The following is a 24,110-nucleotide window of genomic DNA, read 5'->3' as shown; positions in this document are numbered from 1 at the left end:
CCTCATTGTATTTGCTTGTTTATTTCTATTGACCTGTTCAGCACTTTGGTCAACCTTGGTTGTTTTAAATGTGCTTTATAAATAAAGTTTGAGTTGAGTTGAGTTGAGTTGAGTTGAGTTGAGACATCCCTGTTTCTCCAGCTGGGATCGTTTCATGAAAAGCGGATGTTGTTAATCGAGACATCCTTGTTTCTCCAGCTGGGATCGTTCCATAAAAAGCGGATGTTATTAATCGAGACATCCTTGTTTTTCCAGTGGGGATCGTTCCATGAAAAGCGGATGTTATGAATCGAGACATCCTTGTTTCTCCAGCTGGGATCGTTCCATGAAAAGCAGATGTTTTTTATCAAGACATCCTTGTTTCTCCAGCTGGGATCGTTCCATGAAAAGCGGATGTTATGAATCGAGACATCCTTGTTTCTCCAGCTGGGATCGTTCCATGAAAAGCAGATGTTTTTTATCAAGACATCCTTGTTTCTCCAGCTGGGATCGTTCCATGAAAAGCGGATGTTATTAATCGAGACATCCTTGTTTCTCCAGCTGGGATCGTTGCATGAAAAGCGGATGTTTTTTTACCAAGACATCCTTGTTTTTCCAGCTGGGATCGTTCCATGAAAAGCGGATGTTATTAATCGAGACATCCCTGTTTTTCCAGTGGGGATCGTTCCATGAAAAGCGGATGTTATTAATCGAGACATCCTTGTTTCTCCAGCTGGGATCGTTCCATGAAAAGCAGATGTTTTTTTACCAAGACATCCTTGTTTTTCCAGCTGCGATCGTTCCATGAAAAGTGGATGTTATTAATCAAGACATCCTTGTTTTTCCAGCTGGGATCGTTCCATGAAAAGCGGATGTTATTAATCGAGACACCCTTGTTTTTGCAGCAGGGATCGTTCCATGAAAAGCGGATGTTATTAATCGAGACATCCTTGTTTTTCTAGCAGGGATAGTGCCATGCAAAGTGTTTTTTTTTCCTACAGAGACATCCTCAGCGGAGATCGTGATATGAAAAGCAATTGTTTTTTAGTTGGGATCATGCCCCCAAATGTAAACATAAAGTTTCAACAGTTTTGGGTGATTAGGTTGCACAGTGACCAGCAACGGCTGTGTGGCTAATGCTGTTTTCAGACCATCAGAAAGCACGTGCTGAAACGAGGGTTTAGCTGTTGGAAGTTACCAGGCAACTAGTAAATGAGGAGGAGATGATGTAATAATAGCCCCTTTTCACACCCTTGGTTGTTATTGAAGTGTGAAATGCATTGAGGAATAAATCTGCTTCATACAAATACAGTGAAACAGAATAAAACAAAAACATGCGCTGTGGTCAGCAGGAGTTCTTTTTTGAAAACAACTCACTGTACAATAAAAGAATTCAGAGCACAGGGTCTGCGGATCAGCCTGTGAGGCCGACCTTGAATTGAGCCTCATATCAAACAGCTGAATAGCACCATAATCATACATCCAACACCTACAGAACCTAGAGAAGGCCCCGCCGCTGCTGCTGCTGCCGCTGTGCAAATATGTACACAAAGATATAAAGCATCCAAAGCAGGCAGTATCTCTCTGCCAGCAGCCCGGCACACAGACCTGCACTCCATCCACAATATGTCTGTCTGCACTGTTGGGCTTATCGCTGAGGGGGATAACAATGGCGATGTGTGCGGTGAAAATGAGGCAATAAAAGCTCAGAGAAAGGCATGTGTGTGTGTGTTTGAGCTACAGTAGGCAGAGAAAGGGAGAATGGCAGAAGAGTGGCATGCACATTATTACAGGCAAAACAAAAGCAACAAGCAGTGATGGCGAATAACTGGGGAGAAAAAGAGACGAGGGGGAAAGTGGGATGAAAGAGGGAGTGATAGATGGGTGATGGATGAAAAGACAGCGACAACAAAGAAATGCTGAAGGGGAAAGGGAGCGAGAGAAAGCACAGGAAAACAGAGAGGGAGGCTGGCTTGACCATTAGGGCGAGAGGAGCTGATGTCAGCATTTCTTTGGTCTTTACCACTCCTCGACATTAAAGAGGGAGCCACTAAAGGCTCCCATTATTATTATTACACCCAGCCTGAACGCATTAATACAACAAAACATGCTCAGAAAGGGGAGCCCTGGTGAGTCTGTGTTGTCCCCTGTCAGCCGGCACAAACTGTACACAACCACGTTCACACCAGTCGAGCTGCCGATGACTCACAGCCAGGCAGGAATTAGTGAATTTTTTTGGCAAAGTCTCACAAAGAGCAGAAGGCAAGTGGCAGGTGTAGCAGATGGAGGAATGTAGCCCTGTTCTCTTCCTGTCCGAACGGTCACTTCATGTTAGATTCAAGCTTTTAATAAAATTGTTTAAAGCACAGAATCTGAAAAAAAGGTAACTATCAAGATGTGCAAATTTCTGCCAGAACAAAATATGCATGATAAGAATAAAAATACTCAGAATTATGACTACTTCCGTCAAGAATTTTTTTAAGTGTTTGTATTTAAAGCTGTTAAACTAGAGTGTTGACATATTTTGTAATATACTCCAATACTGTTCAATGCCTGTGCAAAAGCATAGAATATTGCCTTTGACTCCTCAGCCTGTCCCCTCTCTTTCTACACCTGCTTCTTGCGCCACCCCTCCCTCATTCAGCTCCATCCTCTTGACTCCTCAGCCTCTCACACAACTCCCCCTGTTAAACTGTATATATTTTTTCAATCAAGGTTTTCTACAAAAATCTTGTCAAAAATATTGTTTTTGACACAAAAATTGCAAGTTACAGTCTGATAACGTAAACTGATTTATTTACATCCCAAAAGGTCACTGCAGATGAAGTGCAAGGTTCCAGTAATGGTAATAATTGTAGTTGAAATAAAGCCAGTGCTGCATGATGTCCAGTTTAGCGGACAGAGGATTAATTGTTCTTAGCAACATAAAATAAATACTTGGAAATACTTTAGCTTCTAACTCTCTTTGTCTTTTTAACCTGTTGTTGCTGCTGAGTCAGTTTGACATCCTGGATATATCCTTCAAACACAGACTGTAGACCCCTCTGTCTGCTTCTCTCTGGAATCACTCTTTCAGTTTTCCAAAAATATGATAATATTTCTTCAGGGACTTCAACACATTGTTTTGCTCCAAAGGACTTTTACACACAGAGATATTAACTGGATAGTAAAGCTCAAACTGTCACATGGTACATATATTGTTATATCACACAACCCTACTGTCCAATCTCCACTCACCATCACTAAACCATCATCATCAACACCAGCACTGATCCTTTCTCATGGTGAGGATCGTTACAAATCTCATCATAAAAAATGCTTCATATCATCATCATCATTGTGACCTAAATTGCAGCTCAACACAGGTTACAGGTTACATTTCAGACTGACAAAAAGTCAATCACGTCTACTCCTGGTGAAGATAAAGGACGTGAAATCAACCTCCCTGACTGCATCCAGCTCCCAGAGGACTCACCACTCAACTAAATGAAATGGGCTCTTCCGTCAGACAGGAAAGGATTGGCTTGTCAGGCTGCAGGATCAAGCCTCTCACCCCGCGGGACGTATCACTGTCTCTGTCTAAAATTCAGCCAGGGCTAAAATCTTCAACACAGTTCAAGCGAGCCAAAGCTGCCCCCTGAGCGAGAGCGCTTCAGATGCGACAGCCTCACTGCTCTCCCTCAACGTCAGGAGACACTTTAATACTCTGTCCTTTGCCCAGTCGTCACGCTTTAACTGCTAATTAACCATCTGAGAAACTGTTTTTTTATTTTATTTCGCCCCTCAGTCCCGAATCTCTGCTCCATTAGTAGTCTGGTGGCAGTTATACTGAAAATCTCTTAACAAGGAACTTAAATCATTCTTTAATATTTCTAATGATCCAACACATTTTCACTCCGACCTCGTCACATATCGACATTTGGTCATAGGCTGAAAGGTTCCCTGGGTGCGTTTGATGTTGTCGTTCTGGGACACCGTGTCAAGTTCTGCCTGTTACATGCATTGTCGTCTTTCAAAATACACTTCTGTTTTCACAGGGAATTTTCCGTTTACATACAGTCTCTTCCAAAATTAACACACTACAGTGGTAAAACTCCGGGACTTGACTTTTTTGCCTTGAACAACAAAAGCATGTGGTTGGGTTTAGGAAAAAAGAACAGGGTCTGGATTCATTATCTTGTGGGACACAAACACCGCTCTCCCAGGTGAAAGTTGGTGTTTGTTGGACCCATCCACCACCACTCCCACCTACCCTACTTGCCCATTAAACCTTAACGGCGTCCGGCCACGTATCATGCCAACCTGTCTCCTATCGTCCTAAATTTGTTTCAAGTGACATAAAAATAATAGTTAGCATGTTAGCCGTTAGCCTAGATACAGCCGGGGCGCGTAGTAGCGTCAGACCTGTTAAAATGTAAGTGAACGGGCAACCTTCAAGTGCAAAGTTAGTCCACTAAACAAGCTTTTTTTCCACAAAGACCGCCTCATATCGTTAGGATAAATGTCAGAGAACATATAGAAAACGACATGTAAACGTGTTGTCTTACCTTACTGGTGTGCTGCCATGTTTGTTTACCATCTAGCTCTGCTTTCCAAAGCGCGGCCGAAATATTGCGAGCATACTTGTGCTGCAAAGTACAGCACAAGTATGCACGTTCACTCACACTTGAAAGCACACACGATAGTGCTTAAGTGAGGATTTGCTGCTTTTCTTTCTTTCTTTTTTTTGACTGTCTCTGTGACAAATCAACCACTTTGGTCCCACAATCATGTGTCACTAGACACAGATATGCAAAAGGTCCCACCACCTCACCAACAAAGGAAGAAATCACACAGACTTTGTGGTGGTTTTGAAATTAATACAAGCAGTACAGAGGTTGTAGAGGACATCAGACATCGTCACACTGAAAACGGAAACTCATCTACTCATTAGTCCACCTTTACAACCTCATTATGTTTGCACTCTTGCAAACTATTCATACTCAAAGAGTTCCATGACTTCTGGCTCGATCAGGTCAAGCTAAGAGGAAAGGCTTTCATAGAGGAGGTAGGTGTCAGGGGGTGATGGTGTATGTGTGAGAGGATGTATGTGTGGTAGGTCCTGGTCAAGGTGCTGTATGTAGGTGGGAGCTCTCTAAGCTTTCGTGGAGTTTCTTTAAATGACCTGGAAATGCACTGTGGGTGAGCAAGCTGGGATTGGTGCACTGGGTTTCCTGTGGGTGTCTGCTGCCTGTCTCGACAGCTAATGAGGTGGTGCAGGGCAGGTGCGCGGGGTCACCAGAGCAGTGCCAGAGCTGAGGGACTAGAGACCGCCTTGGGCTGCAGCGTGAAGCTGGGAATGGCCTGTTTTTTTTTCTGGGCCAGGTCTTGCATGGACCCTTCTTAACACAGGGAAAGGGACTGTGTGACATTTTATTCTTCCTCAGGGACTTGGGACTTGTTTTGCTTTAATTGCTTTCATTTGTGCTTCAATAAATTATTTGTTGTCTGCATGCTAATTTGGGTCAGTTATATTCCCCAGTGGCAGTTATTGAACCCAAACCTCCCTTTTAGGTCATACACCGTACCTGTGACATAGGCGTGTGGAATCATATTACAAGTTAGAAGCTTAGTGGTGGACATTTAAGTAATGCGACCACAGTGTAGTTTGTTTATAGCCTAGCGTTAGAGAAGTAGGGCAACGCTTCCTACAAAAAAGCACACTATCCCTGCAGCACACTATGTGTTCTCCGTCACCTGCATGGACATACACGTTTGTCCTCGGGAATCCACTCTTAAAAACACTGATTAATAGCGCCAATAGTGTTAAAACACTCTGTACCTTTCGGTGATTATTTCCTGAACGCTAGCCACCATCACTTTACCATTCAGAGAGACACAGCACTGTCCACCAGGTGCAGCCCAAACAATTCAAACATGAAATTAGTCCTAGCATGGTTGAAAGTTCCAGAAAAATCTATTTAAGTACAGTTTTTTGTCAAAGAACTGCTTTCAAAGTCAGGTTTTCACTCTCAAGACCAAGCAGCTACACATGCTGGACACCTTATCACTTCAGTGGGTTTTCCTTCATATCCTTTATGTCACAAACACACTCACATAACCACAAGAAGACAACAGCTGTCTTACCCTTGTGACTCCCACATTGATCTCCTCCGGCCCCAGGGACACTCTGATGAAGCAGCCTGGGAAGTCTCCCTCCTCTTTTTCCAGCAGGTCTTTGCCCTGGTGCAGAGTGATGTGGAGCAGTCCCGTCCCGTGGCCCGGATGCCTGGACGGCTCAAACTCGAGCGTCACCTCCAGCTGGCCGACCGTGAAGTCGTGGCCGAAGTTGTTGGCGATGGAGGAGATGGAGCTGAGCGAGTCGGTGGAGATGGAGCGGTTTAGCTGGGCCATGCCTGTCGGGTCCAGCTCCCTGCTCATCAGCTCCAGGTGGCCCAGGTCCCTGAAACCGTCTGGGGTGTCGCCCAGGGCCAGGCTGGGTTTGCGGCTGGAGGTGGTGGAGGTTCGCCGGTGGTTGTTGGCAGCCACTCGCTTCAGGGAGGAGTTAAGTAAAAGATAATAATACATTTTATAGGGTTAGGGTTAGGTTACAGAGATGGAAAACAAACTCACAATGAACTGTTTGCAACTACTAGAAGAACTCAGCTGTTAGTTCTATGTCAGCAAAGTACACCTAAAAAACAGTTCACATGGATTTATCCATAGCGTCTTGTGGTCTTCATGGGTTTCAAGAAAATTGCCCTTTACTCTGGAGCATACAAATGCCGCTTCGCTGAATTAAGAATCCAAAACCGGAGAAAAATCTTCACAGGCGACCAGGATTAACATCAGCTAAGATTTCAATTAACCAAGAATCGTGTATTCTCTATTTTTGGGTGCTTTGTACACTGGAGGCATGCAAGAAAAGCAAAGTTTTCATCATGAATTCAACTTAACAGAATTATCTTCTAAGATAGAGATAGTCAATCATGTGCAATTGAGGCCCAAGTCTCTGAAGGTGAAACTAAAAGCAGTGCAAAAAAAACCTTCAGCCACAGGAACCTTTAAAGTCTTTAAAATCAACTGCAGTCTTCACTCGGTAAGACAACCCACAGACTCTCGACCCTCTGTGCCTCATGATAGCTCATCACTTGCTCCAAGAGAGGAAGCTGGGTAATTTTACCACTAAAATCAACTTCACAAAACCTCTCTCCTCCCTGTCAAATGGGACAGCTCACATTGTTTGTTTCTAAGGGTGCTTTCAGACCTCGAGTTGTCTTGCTTTGGTCTGAATCAGGGACTAATTTTGTTACAAAGTTGTATAATTGCCTAGAGTTGGTTCGTGTTCTCACGGCCGCATTTACAAGCGGACCAGATCAAATGCCTTGTGTGAGAAAGCTGCTCTTGATTGGTCAGAATTTCCATGTGGGAAAAATCCAGGAAGTAAAGCAAACGTTGAAGAAGAGTACACTTGCAAGATAAATGTGACACTTTCTAATGTCACAATGGAGGGACAACTACGCAGGTTGATTTTAGCGCTGCTCATCGTGGACTATATTGCTGTCATTGTTCATTTTAGTCAAACCATACAGTTTGAAAACGAGGCGCGGCTCCAACTAGAAAACAATGTTTTGATGCATTGGATGTGCTGAATGTGCATATTAAGGCAGCGCAGGAGGATTGGCTCGGATCAAGGTCAGAACACGTTCTCACCACAAACCAGCCACACCAGAGTTAATTTGTAACCGGGCCGAGACCACCTCTTCAAAAAGGTCTCAGTCCGGTTGTCTTGGTGCGCACTCGAGTGTGATTGCTGTGTTCACACCTGCCCACACAAACCGCACTTTGGGGGCTTGAGTTCAACTGAACTGAACCAAACAGGGCAGGTGTGAAAGCACCCTAAGTAGCATGAATGTAAATGTACCTTTTGTCTGACTTCTGAGAAGGAGGTTCCATATTTTTCTTGCAGATATCGATAGTCAAAGTTGGGGAAGGGGGACGGCGCGGGGAAGGTTCCAGATTTCCACAACTTCCAGATGTTGAGCCCGGCCACACCCAGCAGCACGAAGAAACCCACCAGGTAGATCCCCACCTCCCAGCCGGGCGGGTTACGCACCACTGAAACAGACAAAAAAAAGTGCTTGAAGCTATCCTTACTTCCATTTCAATGGCAGCATAAAGTTTAACCTGATAACTGTCTGTGTTTTGTATTTGATGGAGAAGTTTGATGACTGGTGGAAGTGCACAGTTGGGAGAAACCCAGGACAGAGAGTTTAGAGAGGCCTTTTTATTTTAAGACAAGCAGGAGTTTTAACAAGCTCACAATCACTCGGCACAGTCAGCCACTGTTTCAGGCCTTGTCATTTAACGCAGAGCATTGAGACGACTCTGGAAGCGTTCAGGATGTATAAAGTTTTATGTAAATCAGATAATAGTTTGGGACAAAGTGACAGACAAATTGAAACGCCTCTCTGAATAAAACGTCACTCATGTTGTATTTTCGAGAGGGATTATGAGCCTGTGCCGCGCTGGCTTTCTCAAGATGAATTGCTTCTGTGAGAGGACTTTGACAGTTTTATCTCTACTTTTTAACACAAGAGATGAGCCAATTATAGGGCCAGTCAAAATGTGTTGTAGCACTGACGGCCTTCAGCGGGAGACGACGCCGGAGGAGTCGTAAAGCTTGTGTAAAAAGGTGACAATAGCTGTCAAATAGACCTGAGAGCAGACACACAAATGTACACAGATGAACAAAAACACACTGATACCCACACTCACAGGGACGACCATGCAGAAGAAATCAGTAAGGGTGCTGGGACTGTCCACTCACCACTCAGATGGTAGCCTGATATATCCCCACTTTGAGCGGAGGACATGGTGCTGCAGCCAGCCTGGGAAAAAAAAACATCCAAAGAATAATCTGTTCAAGTGTTTTTTTATGTCAGAGACCATAACACAGAAAAAGTGACAGTCATGGCTGTTGCCAAACTTGATCTTAGAAGGAAGTATAAGAAAAAACACAGAATTTACTTTAATGGTATCATCCAGAATAAAAATTGGGTTATTTCTCCTCTTAAATATATTGAATGTTTAGCTGAGGGAACAATTAATTCTGTTTTGCAGAGTATAATTAAATAACCTTTTCATTCTTAGTACAAGTAACAAGATTTTAAAACACTTAGTCTTCTTTCTCAGTCTTAATATTTTGCCTTCAACATGAATCACAGTTAATTAATCTGCTTTGTGCTGCATTGCAAAATGTACCGTGGGAACCTAACGACTCCTGACATCCACTGCTGCTTCAGATACATGAGCAGTCATAACATGCATGCATAACAAGGGATGTCAGGGCTCTAGGTACATTTTTACATTTTTGCTCTGGGTCCTTTGGACAGGAGTGACCAACACAGAGCCAACAGTCTGCAGGTCTGCATCAGTAAAGGCATCTGCTGTAATGATCTCTTTGAATGAAAACATGCAGACTTTTGGCTCAAACTGGTACATAGTTAGCCACCCCGACTTATACAAATGAGTGTTTTCTGGTTAAGGTTTGGTTAGGTTTAGGAAACTGAAACTACTTGGTTCAGGTTAAGGAAAGATTGTGGCCACGCTTTAAAAGAGCACTTGTTGGATTCACGATGAACAGTTTAAAAGCAGAATCAGAGGTATCGTCTTTTTTAAAGGTTCCACACGACTTTCAGAATGTTAATATGACAGCAAACAAGTATTTGCTATGTAAAGATATGGTAGGGTAACGATGAGCTGAGCAGAGAATGAAGTGACGCTACCTGTGTGTGTGTGTTGTAATCTGAGCTTCTCTTTACAGTTCTGTTTTACAGTACAGTTCCCAAATGCAATCACCAAAAGTAAAAAGCTAATATTAGGACAAACAAACTACACTAAGCTTGCATTACCTAATGTCACCACCACCATGATGTTGTCCTGTCATCTCATTTTTAGCCACTCGTTAGCAACTGTCTTTTTTAAGACACATAGAAGCTTCAAAGTTCGCGATTGGGGTATTTACTGACGTATTTTATGTCATAGAACAAAATGTGAAAGCCACATAAGCTTGTGTTAACCACAGACCTTACTTTAGGCATCTAATCAAAATCCCAGAAAAGGGAACCATGGGTGGTACAATGCTAACTCATTTCTGGGTTTTAGGACTCATTCCTGGCAGACTCTATTCGTTATTATGTCAGACAGTCCTGCCACACATGCATGTGCGTCCCTGTGCGTGTATCCTACTGGTTAGCTAATCACTGTTGCTCTGCTCTGCACTCATATGGCGGTTACCACTGAGAACCATGACGCCGTTGTCACAAAAGCATAACGTCCACTCTCTGGTTTCCCTCCACGTTAACTCTGTCAGCATGGCTGCTGTTGTTAGCACTGTTAGCACCCTTAGCTGCTAGCTGCAAGCTTGGCCACTTCCATGCTGAGAACTGAGTGGAGACAATACTGGTTCAAACTCTGAATCATAGATAAGTTTTAATCCTTTTAACACATTCTTGTTTCTAGTCAAAACCTGGTGCATACATTACCCATAATGCATCTCAGCTGATGACAGTTCGGTCTGAGATTCAGGTGTGTAATGCTAGTAGTGGTTAATATAGTTTAAAGTAGAGATTAGGGATTGAAAACAGGTCTGATGAGCTCATGTCTGTCTAACTTCACAACCCCCATTTTTTTCTTCAACTTGATGTCTTCACCCCCAACCTACACTGACTCACATGACATCACTTGAGGCAATCTATTAGACTTCACACAGAAAGAGATGTTAAGAAATCTGTTTTAAATATATGCAGCAGATCAGTAAACGAACTTTGACATGTTAAAGAAAGTTTCACTGTTGGTTAGAGACGGGATCTAAACCGTCATGTCTGGTGTCAGTGTCAGATGCTTCGTGCACTCAATCATCCACCCAAACTACCTCCCTTAGAGGTACTGTGGGTGTAGAGTGACATCGAGCTTCTTCCCTCAGTCATTATTCATGAGGCCACCAGACGATGTATGTCAGGAAAACCTAAAAATAGGTCGTTTTCAGTCTTTGAATGACAAAAGTTTTTTGTTTTTTTTCCAGATTCATCTGGCCGTGTTTACTATAATTCGCTGAGAGACTTGGTAAAGACTGAGGGCAAATTCCACATCAAAAATAAATCTGTAAAATCTCAAATAATAATAATACAGTATGTTGTGTTCCAGACACACTTTTGTCAGATTTTTTCCCCTGCATGAGCATGTACAGTACTTTGGCCCTGGGGAAATTCAACAAGTAAACACCTGACTTCCTTTTCACAGCAACAGAGATGAAATATAATGTGCACATGAAAGATATACTATTAGTTTGTAATCATGCTGCTGTAAATGTAATCTTACAGCACACCGCTTCTTGGAGAGCTCAATGACTGTACATTCACTGTAGGGGCATGCAGCTATTAGGTTTGTTTCGTTAACAATGAGAAATCAATTCGGTTTTCATGGTTCTTTCGTAAAAATAGCAGCAGAGGCCGTTTTATAAGAGCCAAAGGAGAGCGATATTTTCCTGCGCCCCTCTCATCCTCCGCAAACTGCAAAATAAAAAACGATGGGCGCTGGCGTGTGACTCATTCCTCCACCCAACCTCCCCTCCTGCTCCCCCGCTTGTTGGAATCTCCCCATATCTCAGTGGCTCGGGGGGGAAACGAGAGCATTACACTAATGATATAGAAAAAGGCCGGAGGAGGGTTGGGGGGTGGTGGAGGGGGGGTTTGTCGACTCAATTCTGCTGAGCGCTTTGCAGACCACAGCCATGCAGGCCAATTAAAGTGGCTGACGCAGTGCAGGGCCCACTGACAGCTGCTGATATGCCATTAGCAAAGCATGGGGAATCTCTAGCAGAGAGGGACGTGTGAGCACCACCACCCCAAAACACGGGCTAGCATTGCTAAGATAAGCTCGGCGTGGCTTAAGGTAACATATGAGTGTAGAGGAGGTTCAGAGGAAGCTTAAGAGAAGGAGGAAGAGGAGGGAGGATCAAGGATGGGAAGGAAAGAACAAGAGAGAGATCGAGCAAGACAATGTTTCAGACAGATTTAGTAAATAACAATGAGGCAGCGTGGGCGCTCTGGTGCCTCAGTGGGCATAAGGTGGCAGAATACTAACAATCAAGTCCAACTCGCCTGAAATAGAAATAGATTTGAAAAAAAGGATGCACACCCTCACCACAGTTTGGTGAAGTCTGCTCATGTGAGTTCAGTGCCCGTGAATTAGAGGAACTAGACATCATTTGATTAGTCAGAAAGGTGCAATTATCCCCTACCCCCTGTCAGATGAACTTAAGTAGCACTTATTTAAAGTGCTTTTTAAAATTGATGATTTGTGGTTATACAAAAGCAGACACTGTTAAGAGTTTCCATCCTTAAAGGGTAGTGTCAGGAATCAGCTCAGGAAAGGACCCAAATGCAGAGTAGTCAGCAACAAAAGGCGAGCTTTCATTAAGCTGATAAACGCATCCAAAAACAGGCCGCTAACTGAAAGTCCAAAACAAAGAACCAAAACTAAACCGAAAACCAACTGGGATAACACAATGAGCTTAGGAATGACTTCAAGGAAGAAATCCAAAACAGAGAACGAGACACAGCTGGAGTAGGTGGACACAGGCAAAAGGAAGGAAATGGGGATTGGCTAACAACAAGGGTGTGGTGGGGAACACTAGGGTGGAGCAAACAAGACTAATACAGAACAGGTGTGAAGGGAAGACTGTGGGAACAGGGAAGGACTAACGAGACAGGTGTGACAAAACAGGCGGGAACACACACAAAAACAGGAAGTAAAACCAGACACGACACATGAGGAGAGAACCTACAAAATAAAACAGGAAATACATTAAAGGGATAGTGCACCCAAAAATGAAAATTCAGCCATTATCTACTCACCCATATGCCAATGGAGGCCCTGGTGAAGTTTTAGAGTCCTCACATCCCTTCCCTATCTTTTAGCTCTGTGGTTACCGTTGTCTCTCCCTGCAGTGCACATGNAAACAACTTTTTATGTCGGGGCTGCAGCACACTTGGATCACTACGGATGAGCAGTATGGAGATACTCTGTGGATTCAATTTTGTGTTCTTGGACGTTAGTCTGGGGCGCCGTATGCCATTAGGTGTGCTAGCCGCTCCCCCCGCCGATCTCCGCAAGGGATGTGAGGACTCTAAAACTTCACCTGAGCCTCCATCGGCATATGGTTGAGTAGATAATGGCTGAATTTTCATTTTTGGGTGCACTATCCCTTTAAACATGAATGAGTCAAATAAGTCTGTGCACTTGGGTGGCGTTAGATGGCAGTAACAATAGACATAACATCCTAGAACTTCCTGGTCTCACTCCGAAGTCATCGAAAGCCAATGCTTAGTCAGTGACTTCTGGCATGATACATGGCCAGTAGCTGCTGGTGTCCCGGAGCATCAACAACCAATGCACCCAGGGTACCTTGCACGTCATATATCAATGTGGAAAATCCATGACCACATGTCGATATGTGACGAGGTCGGAGTGAGAATGTGTTGCCTAGAAAAATTATATCCATAGGACAGGGAATCTTAACACTGCCCCCCACCACAGAGGTACATCGCTGAGATTCCGTGTTGATTCTCCAGCCTTCTTCTCCAAACTGGGAGTGTGCCGACCATCGCCTACTGTTGTTCTTACACTGACTATGGATAAGTATCTCATACAACCCCACTTCAAAATAAAACAAACCATGCCTTTCAGGTGGATCCGCAGCACAATGCCTTTGACAGAGAAGAACATAATCTAGCTCGTGACCTTTACTGCTTGTCATGCCTGCTCTCTTTCCCATTTCCCCTGTCACAATCCAACACATGCAATCTGAGCAGAAGGGTTTCAGACAGTGTGAAAAGGAGGACGGTATTAGGAGGCTGTGTAATAAACTGAGGCGCAGAGAAAAAGGAAAACAGACAAGCAGAAGGGGAGGGAAACAATAACTTGGATCAGGCTGAATCTTCGTACATTACAGTGCTACTTTTTCCACTTGCAATGATGGAGCTGAAATGCACAGAACAGGAGAAAGAAGGATAAGAGTCTCAACCTAAACCCTGATGTCTTATTTCTACATCAACAGTCATCAGATATGTCATATTTCCTCTTTTAGATTTGAGACTTTCCTTCGGCTGACAGCTCATTAACACACGGCTGTGAAAGGAAAGGTGAACATTTGCATAAAAGCGTTCCCACAGACTTGTCATCCTCATGCCCACATGCTCTCGGCTCTCTCGCTTCTTTAGATGTATCTCACCGTTGCTGCGGGGATTCTGTGTCTGATAACATTCCTCATAAAGCCTAAAACGACCGTCTTCCTCCAGTGCACACGGAGAGCAGTTGTGCGGAGGACGTTTTAATTACCGAGATATGCATGAAATGAATATCTTGTCACAATGTCAGCTTGCAGAACAGGCTGTGATGAGCGTTAAGTGGCATGTGAATAATGCAATGGAATAGAGCTGGTGAAAATTTGCGAAATACAATTTTCCAGAACAGTAATGAGGCTGTCAAAGAAAAAAAAACAACACAAAGGGAAGGTCAGAGTTAGCATTAATGTCTGATTATCAACGCAGGGATGCCAAAACAAGACAAAGATTTTTCTCCTGCATCATGGGGCACAGAGACAGGTTACTATCTCAGACTAGAGGCCTTTAGTCATTGGGAAAACTTTCAAAACTTAATTCTTCCTCCAAACTCTATAGGATGTGCTGCATAACTTAAATTGATGTGATGAGTTCGATGTCTGTCAATGTTATTGACCACTTTTAGGACTACTGTGCTGTTCTGGGTCCCTGCTTTTTTTGTATTGTGCTGTGTAAGAACTGTATCAGACCGTCTGACCTCTCTGTGCCCATCCTGTTCACTGCTGTATTTTGTGTCTTCGTTACTGTGATTTAATGCTTTCATCTTGACCCTTTTCGTCCTGTCATCTTTGAGGTATAGGAACAGCATGTAAGATTTAGGGAGATTTAGAGTCGTCTTGCGGTGAGGATTGCAAACTGCAACCAGCTGAAACTTCTCCCAGATAGAATTCCTTCAGTGTTTATTGTTCAGGAGGTTTTTACTGGGAGCCAAACTGTCCATAGAGGTTTCTTTCTCTCCAAAACAAACAGACCAGGTAAAACTGGTAAAAAACTGAATACAGCATTTTCATGTTACAAATCTATGCTTCGCCTACCCTGTTCGGTGCATTGACAGGCCGTTAGCCCAGAGCCTGCTCATGTGTGCTCGTCTTTCTTCTCTTATAACTTAATGTGTGCATACCTAATTTCTGATCCAGATGTTTAGGAGGTTTTAACCATCTTTTCCGCTCCAAAACAAATTTAATTTAAATTGGTAAAAACACTGAAAAAGGGCCATTGCATGTTACGAATTAGTGTTTCTCTGACGTTGTTTGGCATGTCGAAGATGGGCCATTATAGCCTGGTGAAACCATCCTGATCTCGCGAGCTCATATTCTATTTCGCTCCGCAGATCAGTCTGGTCATGGAATCATAAACGCGAATTCTGGCATCGGTTTTGGCTTACCGGGCCAATCACAACCGCTTATTACTTTGGACTACTGATTTTGAAACTGCTATGGTAAATGTGTTGAACGAACTGGAATGTACATTTTCTTTAAAAGCAGAGCAAACGGCTGCACTGAAAGCTTTTATTGAAAAAAGGATGTGTTTGCCGTCCTTCCTACGGGGTTTGGTAAAAGTTTAATTTACCAGCTGGCTCCGTTAATCGGGAAAAAGATGGGACTCTGTGAAAACCCAGTGGCTATTGTTGTTTCTCCGCTGGTTGCTCTCATGGAGGAGCAGGTCAGGGAAGCGACCAAGCTGGGAATCACAGCCATGCAACTCGAGTCCACAGTGAGGAGGAAATCCGCAAAGACAGCAACACTCCTTCCCAGACATCATTACAGCTCATCTCCGCTGCACGCTGTACTTGCTTGCTGGTCTGTTTACAGTGGTGTTGTGCTAGCCTACGTCACATGTTTCGTTTACTCTGATTGGTTTTCCGTCTTTCCAATTGCGTGAAGGGGCACTTTGAGTGACAGCCGTTGATACCGCCCCTCGGGAATAGAGGAAATGTACAGTCCATGTCCAGACCCATTTGTGTTTTGCGAATTGGGTCTGGCAACGCCAGGCTAGGGCCGTTAGCCTAGCACCTGCTAATGTGTGCTCACCTTTTTTCTCTGATAACTTAAGATCCAGATGTTCAGGAGATTTTAGCCATGAGCAGAATTATCCGCAGAGGTCTCCTCCTCTCCAAAACAAACAGACCTGGTGATTTAAACCAGTAAAAACACAGAATAAAGTAGTTTCACATGAAAGAAATCAGTAATTTTCTGCTAGCTACAGTGGCCGATGCAAAAATGCAAATGGCCCTATCTAGAGCCATTGTTTGGTTTGTCCGTTCTGGGCTTCTGTAGAAACATGGCGGATTAAACACTGAAGAAAATATACTTATTATATTCCATCAGGTTCACTGCTCAGACTCCCACTTGCTAAAACAAACAGATACAAGCACTCCTTTATTCCTTCCGCTGTCTCTCTTCTAAACGTCAGGAGGAAAAGGTAGCTTATTCATTAGTGTGGAATATCTTAATCTTTCTTGAGTATGAGCGAGTATTTATTAGGCTTGCCCACAATGTGTTTATTATGCTGTGTGTATTTGTGTATTTTTGTACTTTGTGTTGCTCTCACTTGCTGTGAAACTAATTGCCCAATGGGGGACAAATAAAGCAATTGATTGATTGATTTAAGTCAATATATCCCCCTAAATCCTACATACTGGACCTTTAAGTGCTTTCCTTTGTCATCTCATGAGAATCAACTGGCAACAAACCAGCAATGAGAAATAAAGATATGTTTTCTTCAGCAAGACAAATAAACACAATTTTTAGGATTTTGAAAATGTAAATGCAATTGCTAGAGGTAAAAAGCTAACGCTAACGTACACCACAGTAACATGACCTTAAAGTCATCACCACAACGAGACTGTGAAGCTGTGTTTGACATGATGATGTTCTGTAGTTTCATTTAGCCACTTGTTAGCAACAGCTTTATTTAAGACATTTAAGGCGCCAAAATTCAGGAGTGGGGTATTTACTGATGTATTTTATGTTGTAGAACAAAACGTGAAAGTCTCGTAAGCTTGAGTTACGTTCTTTCAGGTATCTAACCAAAAACCCATTCAAAAAATTCCACTGACTTTAAGATGAGGGAACCATAAGTACAAAAATTCTAACTCATTTCCAGGTGTAGGGGCTCATTTCTGCAGCACTCTATGAGAGGCCAAGTGGATAAAAGCACTACATAAATGCAGCCATTTACTGTTGACATATCCATGTGAGCTGAGCAAACTCCATCTGTTTAGGAAGACCGCAAGATGCAGTTTAAAACTCAAGAAAAAGCTAAAAGCTAGAAGAACAGACCTTCATTCAGTTGACCTTTTATATAGGCTACAGATAAAAACTCTACATGTAAACCCTCACTCCATTTAATTTCTATTTTTGGTTGTACCTCATGACCTCTACAGCTGAAAGACAGACGCTCGCCTTACAAGACGAGATGCACCACCTGATCTTAACTGGTATACCACTGTGAGTTCGCTTGATGCAGGTCCATCTTTTTTTTTTTGAAGTCTAACACTACTTTTGGATAGTTTTGGATTTGGCGATTTCTTAGTAGTTCTTTCACTTCAGCAGCAGTAAGCCCTCATGCTGGCATCTTTCAACAGCCTTCAGTCAAACAGAAGAAATAAAGTTTCAACTGAAAATATTAATGCAGTTTTTTTCCAGTACTCATAATTATAGTTCTAAAAGTGAGAGTGTATTATAGACTCTTGTGTCTCAGTGTAAAAAGTGCCTTTGTGTCTTTGGCTTATCTGTAGTCTGGTGCTGGGTTGCCGAACAAAAACCAACGTGACTAGAGAGGAAACAGACTCTATCAGTCAGTGTCTCCACCTGAACCTAAAGCAGCTCAGACACAAACAGCAAACCCGACACACCTGCTCAGAGAGAAGCAGATTCTGCACACTGGATGTAAATGTGCCAGAGCTGCTGCTGTTTGCTGCGAACAGCCAGGAGGAAAGAAAACAAGAAATTCCATTTATTGGAGCTGCATGTTAAAACAGGCCTGATCAATAACAACAGACACACAGATTTATGTCCTCACGACACATGCATGCACACACACACAGGCACACACACAGGCACACAAATAAAGAGCAATAAAGATGAGAGAAAATGAAGAGCGGAGAGGTTAGATAAGGGGAGATGTGAGAAAAGGATGAGATAATAGGAAGAAGTGATCGGGGAAAATAAAACAAGACAAGTGTGTTTGTTGAAAAAGTAATAAGAAACTGAGAGCAGCTGGGAGGAGGAGGAGGAGGAGGAGGAGGAGGAGGTGGAGGAGGAGGAGGGTAGAGGAATCACAGCCCTGTCAGCTTGCTCTCCCAACAACTGATCAATCAACTTTGCTTTTAATCTCGCCCAATGACTCATAATCAAATTAACTGCCTCGCTGCCGCACTCTGTGAAACAGCCAGATAAAACACTGCACAGTAATCTCTCTCTCTGTCCTGCCTCCTCACATATCTGCCGCTTTCCATGCCAGCTACACTCTGACTCTCTGGTTTGGACAGCTCATTTGGTGCATGGTTAAGTAAAAGTAGCATCGCACTGGCTGGCGCCGGCTTTTAAATGTCAGTGGCGGCGCCAGCGGAGACAGGAAGAACCTGCATGCTGCAGCCAATCAGCTCAATCACTCAGAGTTCAAACAACAAACCCTGAACTCAAATATTTCTTGGCAGGGATACCTCACTTCTAAAGGCTGATAGAAGTGTGGGCACCACAAAGTTGCTGCAAAGGAAGTTTAATTAAGACTAAGAGTGTACAGACATGCAGCTCTGTGAGGTTATACTGAGGAAATGTTATGTCTGCATGCTAACTGCTAACAAGCTCATAATGACAGACTGACTTTTAGCAGGTGCAACGGTTATCATGTCCACCATCTTAGTTTAGCGTGCTAGCATGCTAACATTTGCTAATTAGCACTAAACACAAAGTACAGATGAAGCTGAAAGGAATGTAATTAGTTTGGCGATAAACCAAAGTATTCAATGAAAGGTGTTAGGCAGTAACGCGTTACTAATAACCACTGGTATTTTCATGGACTACTGTGATGGTGTGATCCACAGTGTCCATCTATATGGACTATGCCCTGCCCCTAACTTGCAGTTACCCGCAAAACAAAGAACTCATCAAACCTTACTTTAATTGTCGACTCCTATTGATTTAAAATCCAACAATCAATCACATCCCTGGATTCATTTTCATAATCGTCGTGCATGCATGTCACAAAGCAGCAAACTAGCATGGAAGACTGAAATGCTCATATTCAGCTGCTGGAAACATTGCCATTACTTTGACATCATGAGGAAAGATGACAAGAACACCATTGTTCAAGGGTCTGGTACTAAGACCCATTCCACTGCAAAAAACACGTCCTCAAACCTCCTGAAACACCTACTACGACTGACAGCACAACAACATGAAGCTCGTGGAAAAACACCACAGCAAAGGTGAGTTGTCTGTGCTGCAGAGGACGGCTGCAGCCTGACACTGGATAAACAACCAAAACTAGATGTTAATCGTGAACAGAAGGCTACAGGTAACAAAAACTAATGAAGTTGGTGGCTTGATAGGTGGTGGATGAACCATTGCCAGCTTCCACGACTGACTCTCTGCCTTTGAGACAGATCCTTGGGAAAATACAGTCAACAGAAGACGCCCAGGTAAAAAAACATTCGCAAGCCTTTGCTGTGCTTACTGGAGATTACCCTGGGACTCACACTGAGGCACTGGGGGGTGTAAATCACCAGTTTCATTACCGATATGGAATTTTCCGATATTACAAAGTCTGCTGCGATACGTTTTGGATTCGATACGATTCAGGGGTCTGCGATCAATATTAGGTCATTTTAAAAGCCCATTTAACTGTCACAGAAGGCGCTGCCACCCCTTTCTTTTGTACTTTTAGCCATAAAGGATAAACACATAAAATAATAACCACAGTAAAGTTTACTTGCACAAATAAAACAGCAAATGGGATAAGATTAACCTTCAGGGCTTTCTGTCAGAGAGACCTTTCTTTAACCCAGACCATCATCTTTTTCATACTTCAGGACTATCTGGCTTAAACCGCGAAGACAAAACTTCTCCAAACAGCCATAAAACACAGATTTACAGCAACACCATTTAACAAAAGTATCAAATCCAGCTCAGTAATAACTGCCAAGGTTCACAGACATGTTAATTGCTTTTTGCTAATCCCTCATTATTAGCTTTAGCATGTTTGCACTGCATGAATTAGCCTAGTGGCTAGCAGACTTTGCTCCCTCTACTCATAGTTTAACAAATTACATGTAACATCATTATTATTCTTACTCACCGTTGGTTTAAGTCGCTGTATCTCCCGACAGAACAGCTCAGTATAATTTTAGCCTGCAGGACTTTTTTATTTAGCTTAACATTGTTGAAACACAGAAGCTAATGTTGCTAAAGCAAGAAGCTAGCGGAGTGAGACGCTCGTCCAGGCGGGTAACATTACCTCGCCTTTTATCTCGTTACGTCATTGTTAACGTATGCCATTTGCTATGTCTTTTGATCCCTATTTTCTCTGAAATCCAAATTATTTCCACACTGCTGATTTGTTCGAGTAAATAATGTTATCCTCATCATCTTTCTCTGGGCTGTTTGCCATCTACCTGCCGCTGATTGACACTGACTCAGACTTTCAACATAAAAGCCTATGCTAAAGGTGACAATATGGATCGATGTTTTTACTTTGCATCGATAATACTGGATCGTTGATCGTTAAATCGATATATTGATCCAGATCGATGGATCGCTACACCCCTATGAGCCACACACTTGAAGTCTGACTTTTGAGGAGAAAGGATGCAATTACCAATTTTGTGGGGTGAAACTTTAAAGTGATATAATTGAGTAGTGCAACGAATTACAATATAAACTAATAATATAACTTTTAAAAGACTAACGAGTAAGTTTTTTGAGTAACGAGCCCAACACTGTTGGTAAAATGTAATGTTGAGCAAATGATGACACTAGAATAAAAGTTAAGGGATCACAATACTCATTCAATCATTTCCGTAACCGCTCATCCTGTTGGGGGTCATTGCTGTCTACAAATCTTGGCCAGGGAAGAAAGATGCTTTGAAAGAGGTGTGAAAGAAGCTATTTATTTCAAACTGGAACGACCATTGTTAAACAGAGGAGGTGGCCTACAACACCACTTATCACCCACCTACAATGCAGTTTTGGGATCCCTCCCCAGACGACTTCACCTGTAGTTAATCTGCAGAATGTCTCCAAAACATGATTTATTCTCCATCAAATTTAATGTACAGATCAGCCTCGGATCAATTAACAAAAGATCAGATTTGACCATCAAAATATCTTTGATAGCTATAGCTACGAGACTTTTAACAGAGATAATTCATTCTTCTCTTGTAAAAGAAGATGTTTGCAAATTAGTTTAACTCAAAATGGAATCAATGTGAAAGGCGTCTTTGAGTGTAACAGCAAGCAGAGAATTGTTTGCGCTCTGTCTACTTTGATTATTCAGTCGAGAGCTACTTAAGTAACTCTCACAACTGGAATTAAATTTGTCTCAAAAAATCTGGCGGGTAAATATTCCTTCTCCGTCTTTGCAGAGAAAAGCTCTCAGTGCAGTTTGTGAGAAGCTTACGAGAAAAGGCTGCTGAACCATATTAAACATCAGAATGTTGAGAAGGCTAATATACAGAGGGGATAACACTTGTCAAACACTATCAGACCAGACAAACGGAGACAGACTACTTGTTTGGTTGAATTATTGCAGAATATTTACTTAAAATAATGGGTTTTTGCCTTTTTCTATCCTGATAAATGATGACAAAGACTCAGCTAGATCATTGTTTCACACACGTGGATGCATCCCAACACAACCACACTCAGCAGGGTAATTAAAGAAGTTGCTGAGTGTTTCCCATTTATTCCCACACCTGGTTGGACTCTTCCCATGCCGCTGATTTTTCATCACTTTTGTAATCTTGAAGTTTCAATCTGGAGCCCTGGTGTCAAGGCTGAACCCACGAATGTCATGAACTCATTATATCTACTACTTATCAGATTAACAACCTCACAATTAGGCTAATACGGGACAGGGAAAGCACTTAGTGCTACAGAAATGTCTGTCAGACCCGACTTAATGTTTTGGAAAAAGGTTCATTCACTCTCAGTAATGTGGAGGTGGGTGGAAGCTTAAATTCTCAGAAGTGGGGAAGAGCAGTGATTTGAAGCCAAGCCCGAGCTTTATCGATTAACTATTGAGTAACTGCAGTCAGATCCAAAGGTATTTGGACAGTAACACAGTTTTGTATGCCTCCACTCTGCATCCTAGTTTAAATTTGACTTTGAAATCACAGATGGGACAGAAGGGATTTAATATCAGCTAACAATGTCGGCCCTCCAGCTGGTTAACTGCTGTAGCGCGGCCATTGGAACTGAAGGGATATTACAAATTATTATTAATGCCTGCCCACACAGATATTGCACCAGTCAAATTACTATCACGTCCCCACAACAGCACTAAAAAATGCATTTTAATTCCAGTTCAGCTTTAACTTTAGTGCATTTTCATCTATATGAAATGAAAAACGTGAAACATGTTTTGGAAACAAGTTGAAGGACATTTACCACTCTCATGTCTGTACGGTAAATATGTAGCTGGAGCCAGCAGCTGGTTAGCTTACTATAGCTTAGCATGAAGAGTTGAAACAGTCTGACAAAGGTAACAAAATCTGCCCATCAGCACCTCTTAAACTCACTAATGATGCCACCATTGGCTGGAAACTGCTCCCAGCCAAGAAACAGCTCAGCACATGTCCCCCGTAAAACTGCAACTTGTCATTGTAATTCTTGGTTTCTGTACAGATTAAACAAATGTTATTTAGGAAGTTAATTAATTAGTTCTTTCTTTACATTTGGACTACTCTGGCTTACAGGATGTAGACTGTGAGTATGAGCCTGCCAGTGGTCACCTATTTATAGTAGAGTGCTCCAGGGATGACGTTAGCATCGCACTGGTTCCGTCGTCAAAAAGACAAAGGGATTTTTTACTATTGGATTTTGGAGTATTGATGAAAATAAGCTCTGTGGCAAACAAATGTTTATGGGACGTAGTACATGTTTCATTCAGCAAGATAATTTTCACAGATGAACATCACTTTCATGATTACTGAAGCTGAAATGTAATCGCCACAAGTAAAAAGCTAACAAGACTGTGTTCAGCACAGTTTGGTGTGACGACATTCTGTAATTTCATTTAGCCTCTTCTTAGCAACCGTGTTTAAGACACATAGAATCTTTAAAGTTCACCAGTAGGGTATTTAGCAATGCATGCTTTTGCACCCTTGTATAACCAGGTCTGAGGGAACACTATTGTTGCACCCTGGGCAAAGCGCCGCCAAAGACGATTTTGATTGGAATAAAGCAGCTGTGCGGAACTTTTTACCATTTATAAAACTGTCCCTAGTTCATATCACCCCCCCTTGGAGATCCGCATATTTATTTGAACCCAACAGCGACAAAAAAGCCTTTCTCTATATGGCTATTTAGTGTAGCCTCGGTCGGGTCGGACACAGCGGAAGTCAGCAAACCAGAATAAGGCACCCGGAGGCGGAAGAAAGTCTGCAAGCCCGCAGCGGCCTGCAGCCATTAAACCACAGAAGAAGAAGGAGCCGTGTTTACAGAGAGTGTTCTTCAAATAAGCGGTAAGCAACGGGCATTGCTGAACACATAACAGTTTTACCAGATGTATCTGTAAGGACTTGGTTATACTTTCAATGTCATGGTGGATAAAGAAGGAGCACCATCTAAAAGAAAAAGAACAGAAGAAGGCTAAACGGGACAGTGATAGGGCTCGAGCCCAAACACGTGTAAACCTCAGTCGGGCATTCACCAAGTGGAGAGAGCTGAGAGATTTGAAAGGTTTTAAAACTGATCCCGAGTTGGCCCTTTTCCTAATCGACAGGTATGAAATTTTTGTTTTTAT

General features: G+C 42.7%; 1 protein-coding gene and 1 long non-coding RNA gene across 4 annotated transcripts in view; one reads left to right on the top strand and one right to left on the bottom strand.

The window, feature by feature from the left end:
- Positions 1 to 24,110, top strand: part of LOC126408441 (uncharacterized) — a 54,281-nt gene that overhangs the window by 9,379 nt on the left and 20,792 nt on the right. For all 3 annotated transcript variants that reach the window (XR_007571853.1, XR_007571854.1, XR_007571852.1), the window contains one exon: positions 7,928 to 8,038. This is a non-coding gene — a long non-coding RNA (uncharacterized LOC126408441). The remainder of the gene's footprint in view (positions 1 to 7,927; positions 8,039 to 24,110) is intronic.
- syt12 (synaptotagmin XII) overlaps positions 1 to 24,110 on the bottom strand; it is a 42,352-nt gene that overhangs the window by 12,430 nt on the left and 5,812 nt on the right. Inside the window, exons 2-4 of the mRNA XM_050073986.1 lie at positions 8,789 to 8,849; positions 7,883 to 8,076; positions 6,106 to 6,510 (exon numbers count right to left, since the gene is read on the bottom strand). Coding sequence (XP_049929943.1) covers positions 6,106 to 6,510; positions 7,883 to 8,076; positions 8,789 to 8,834 — 645 coding nt within the window. The 5' untranslated portion in view covers positions 8,835 to 8,849. The remainder of the gene's footprint in view (positions 1 to 6,105; positions 6,511 to 7,882; positions 8,077 to 8,788; positions 8,850 to 24,110) is intronic.

The sequence above is a fragment of the Epinephelus moara genome, chromosome 20, assembly GCF_006386435.1.
Source record: "Epinephelus moara isolate mb chromosome 20, YSFRI_EMoa_1.0, whole genome shotgun sequence".
In the NCBI taxonomy this organism is placed as follows: domain Eukaryota; kingdom Metazoa; phylum Chordata; class Actinopteri; order Perciformes; family Serranidae; genus Epinephelus; species Epinephelus moara.
The sequence above is the reverse complement of the archived record's forward strand: the minus strand, read 5'-3'. Positions and strand labels throughout refer to the sequence as shown.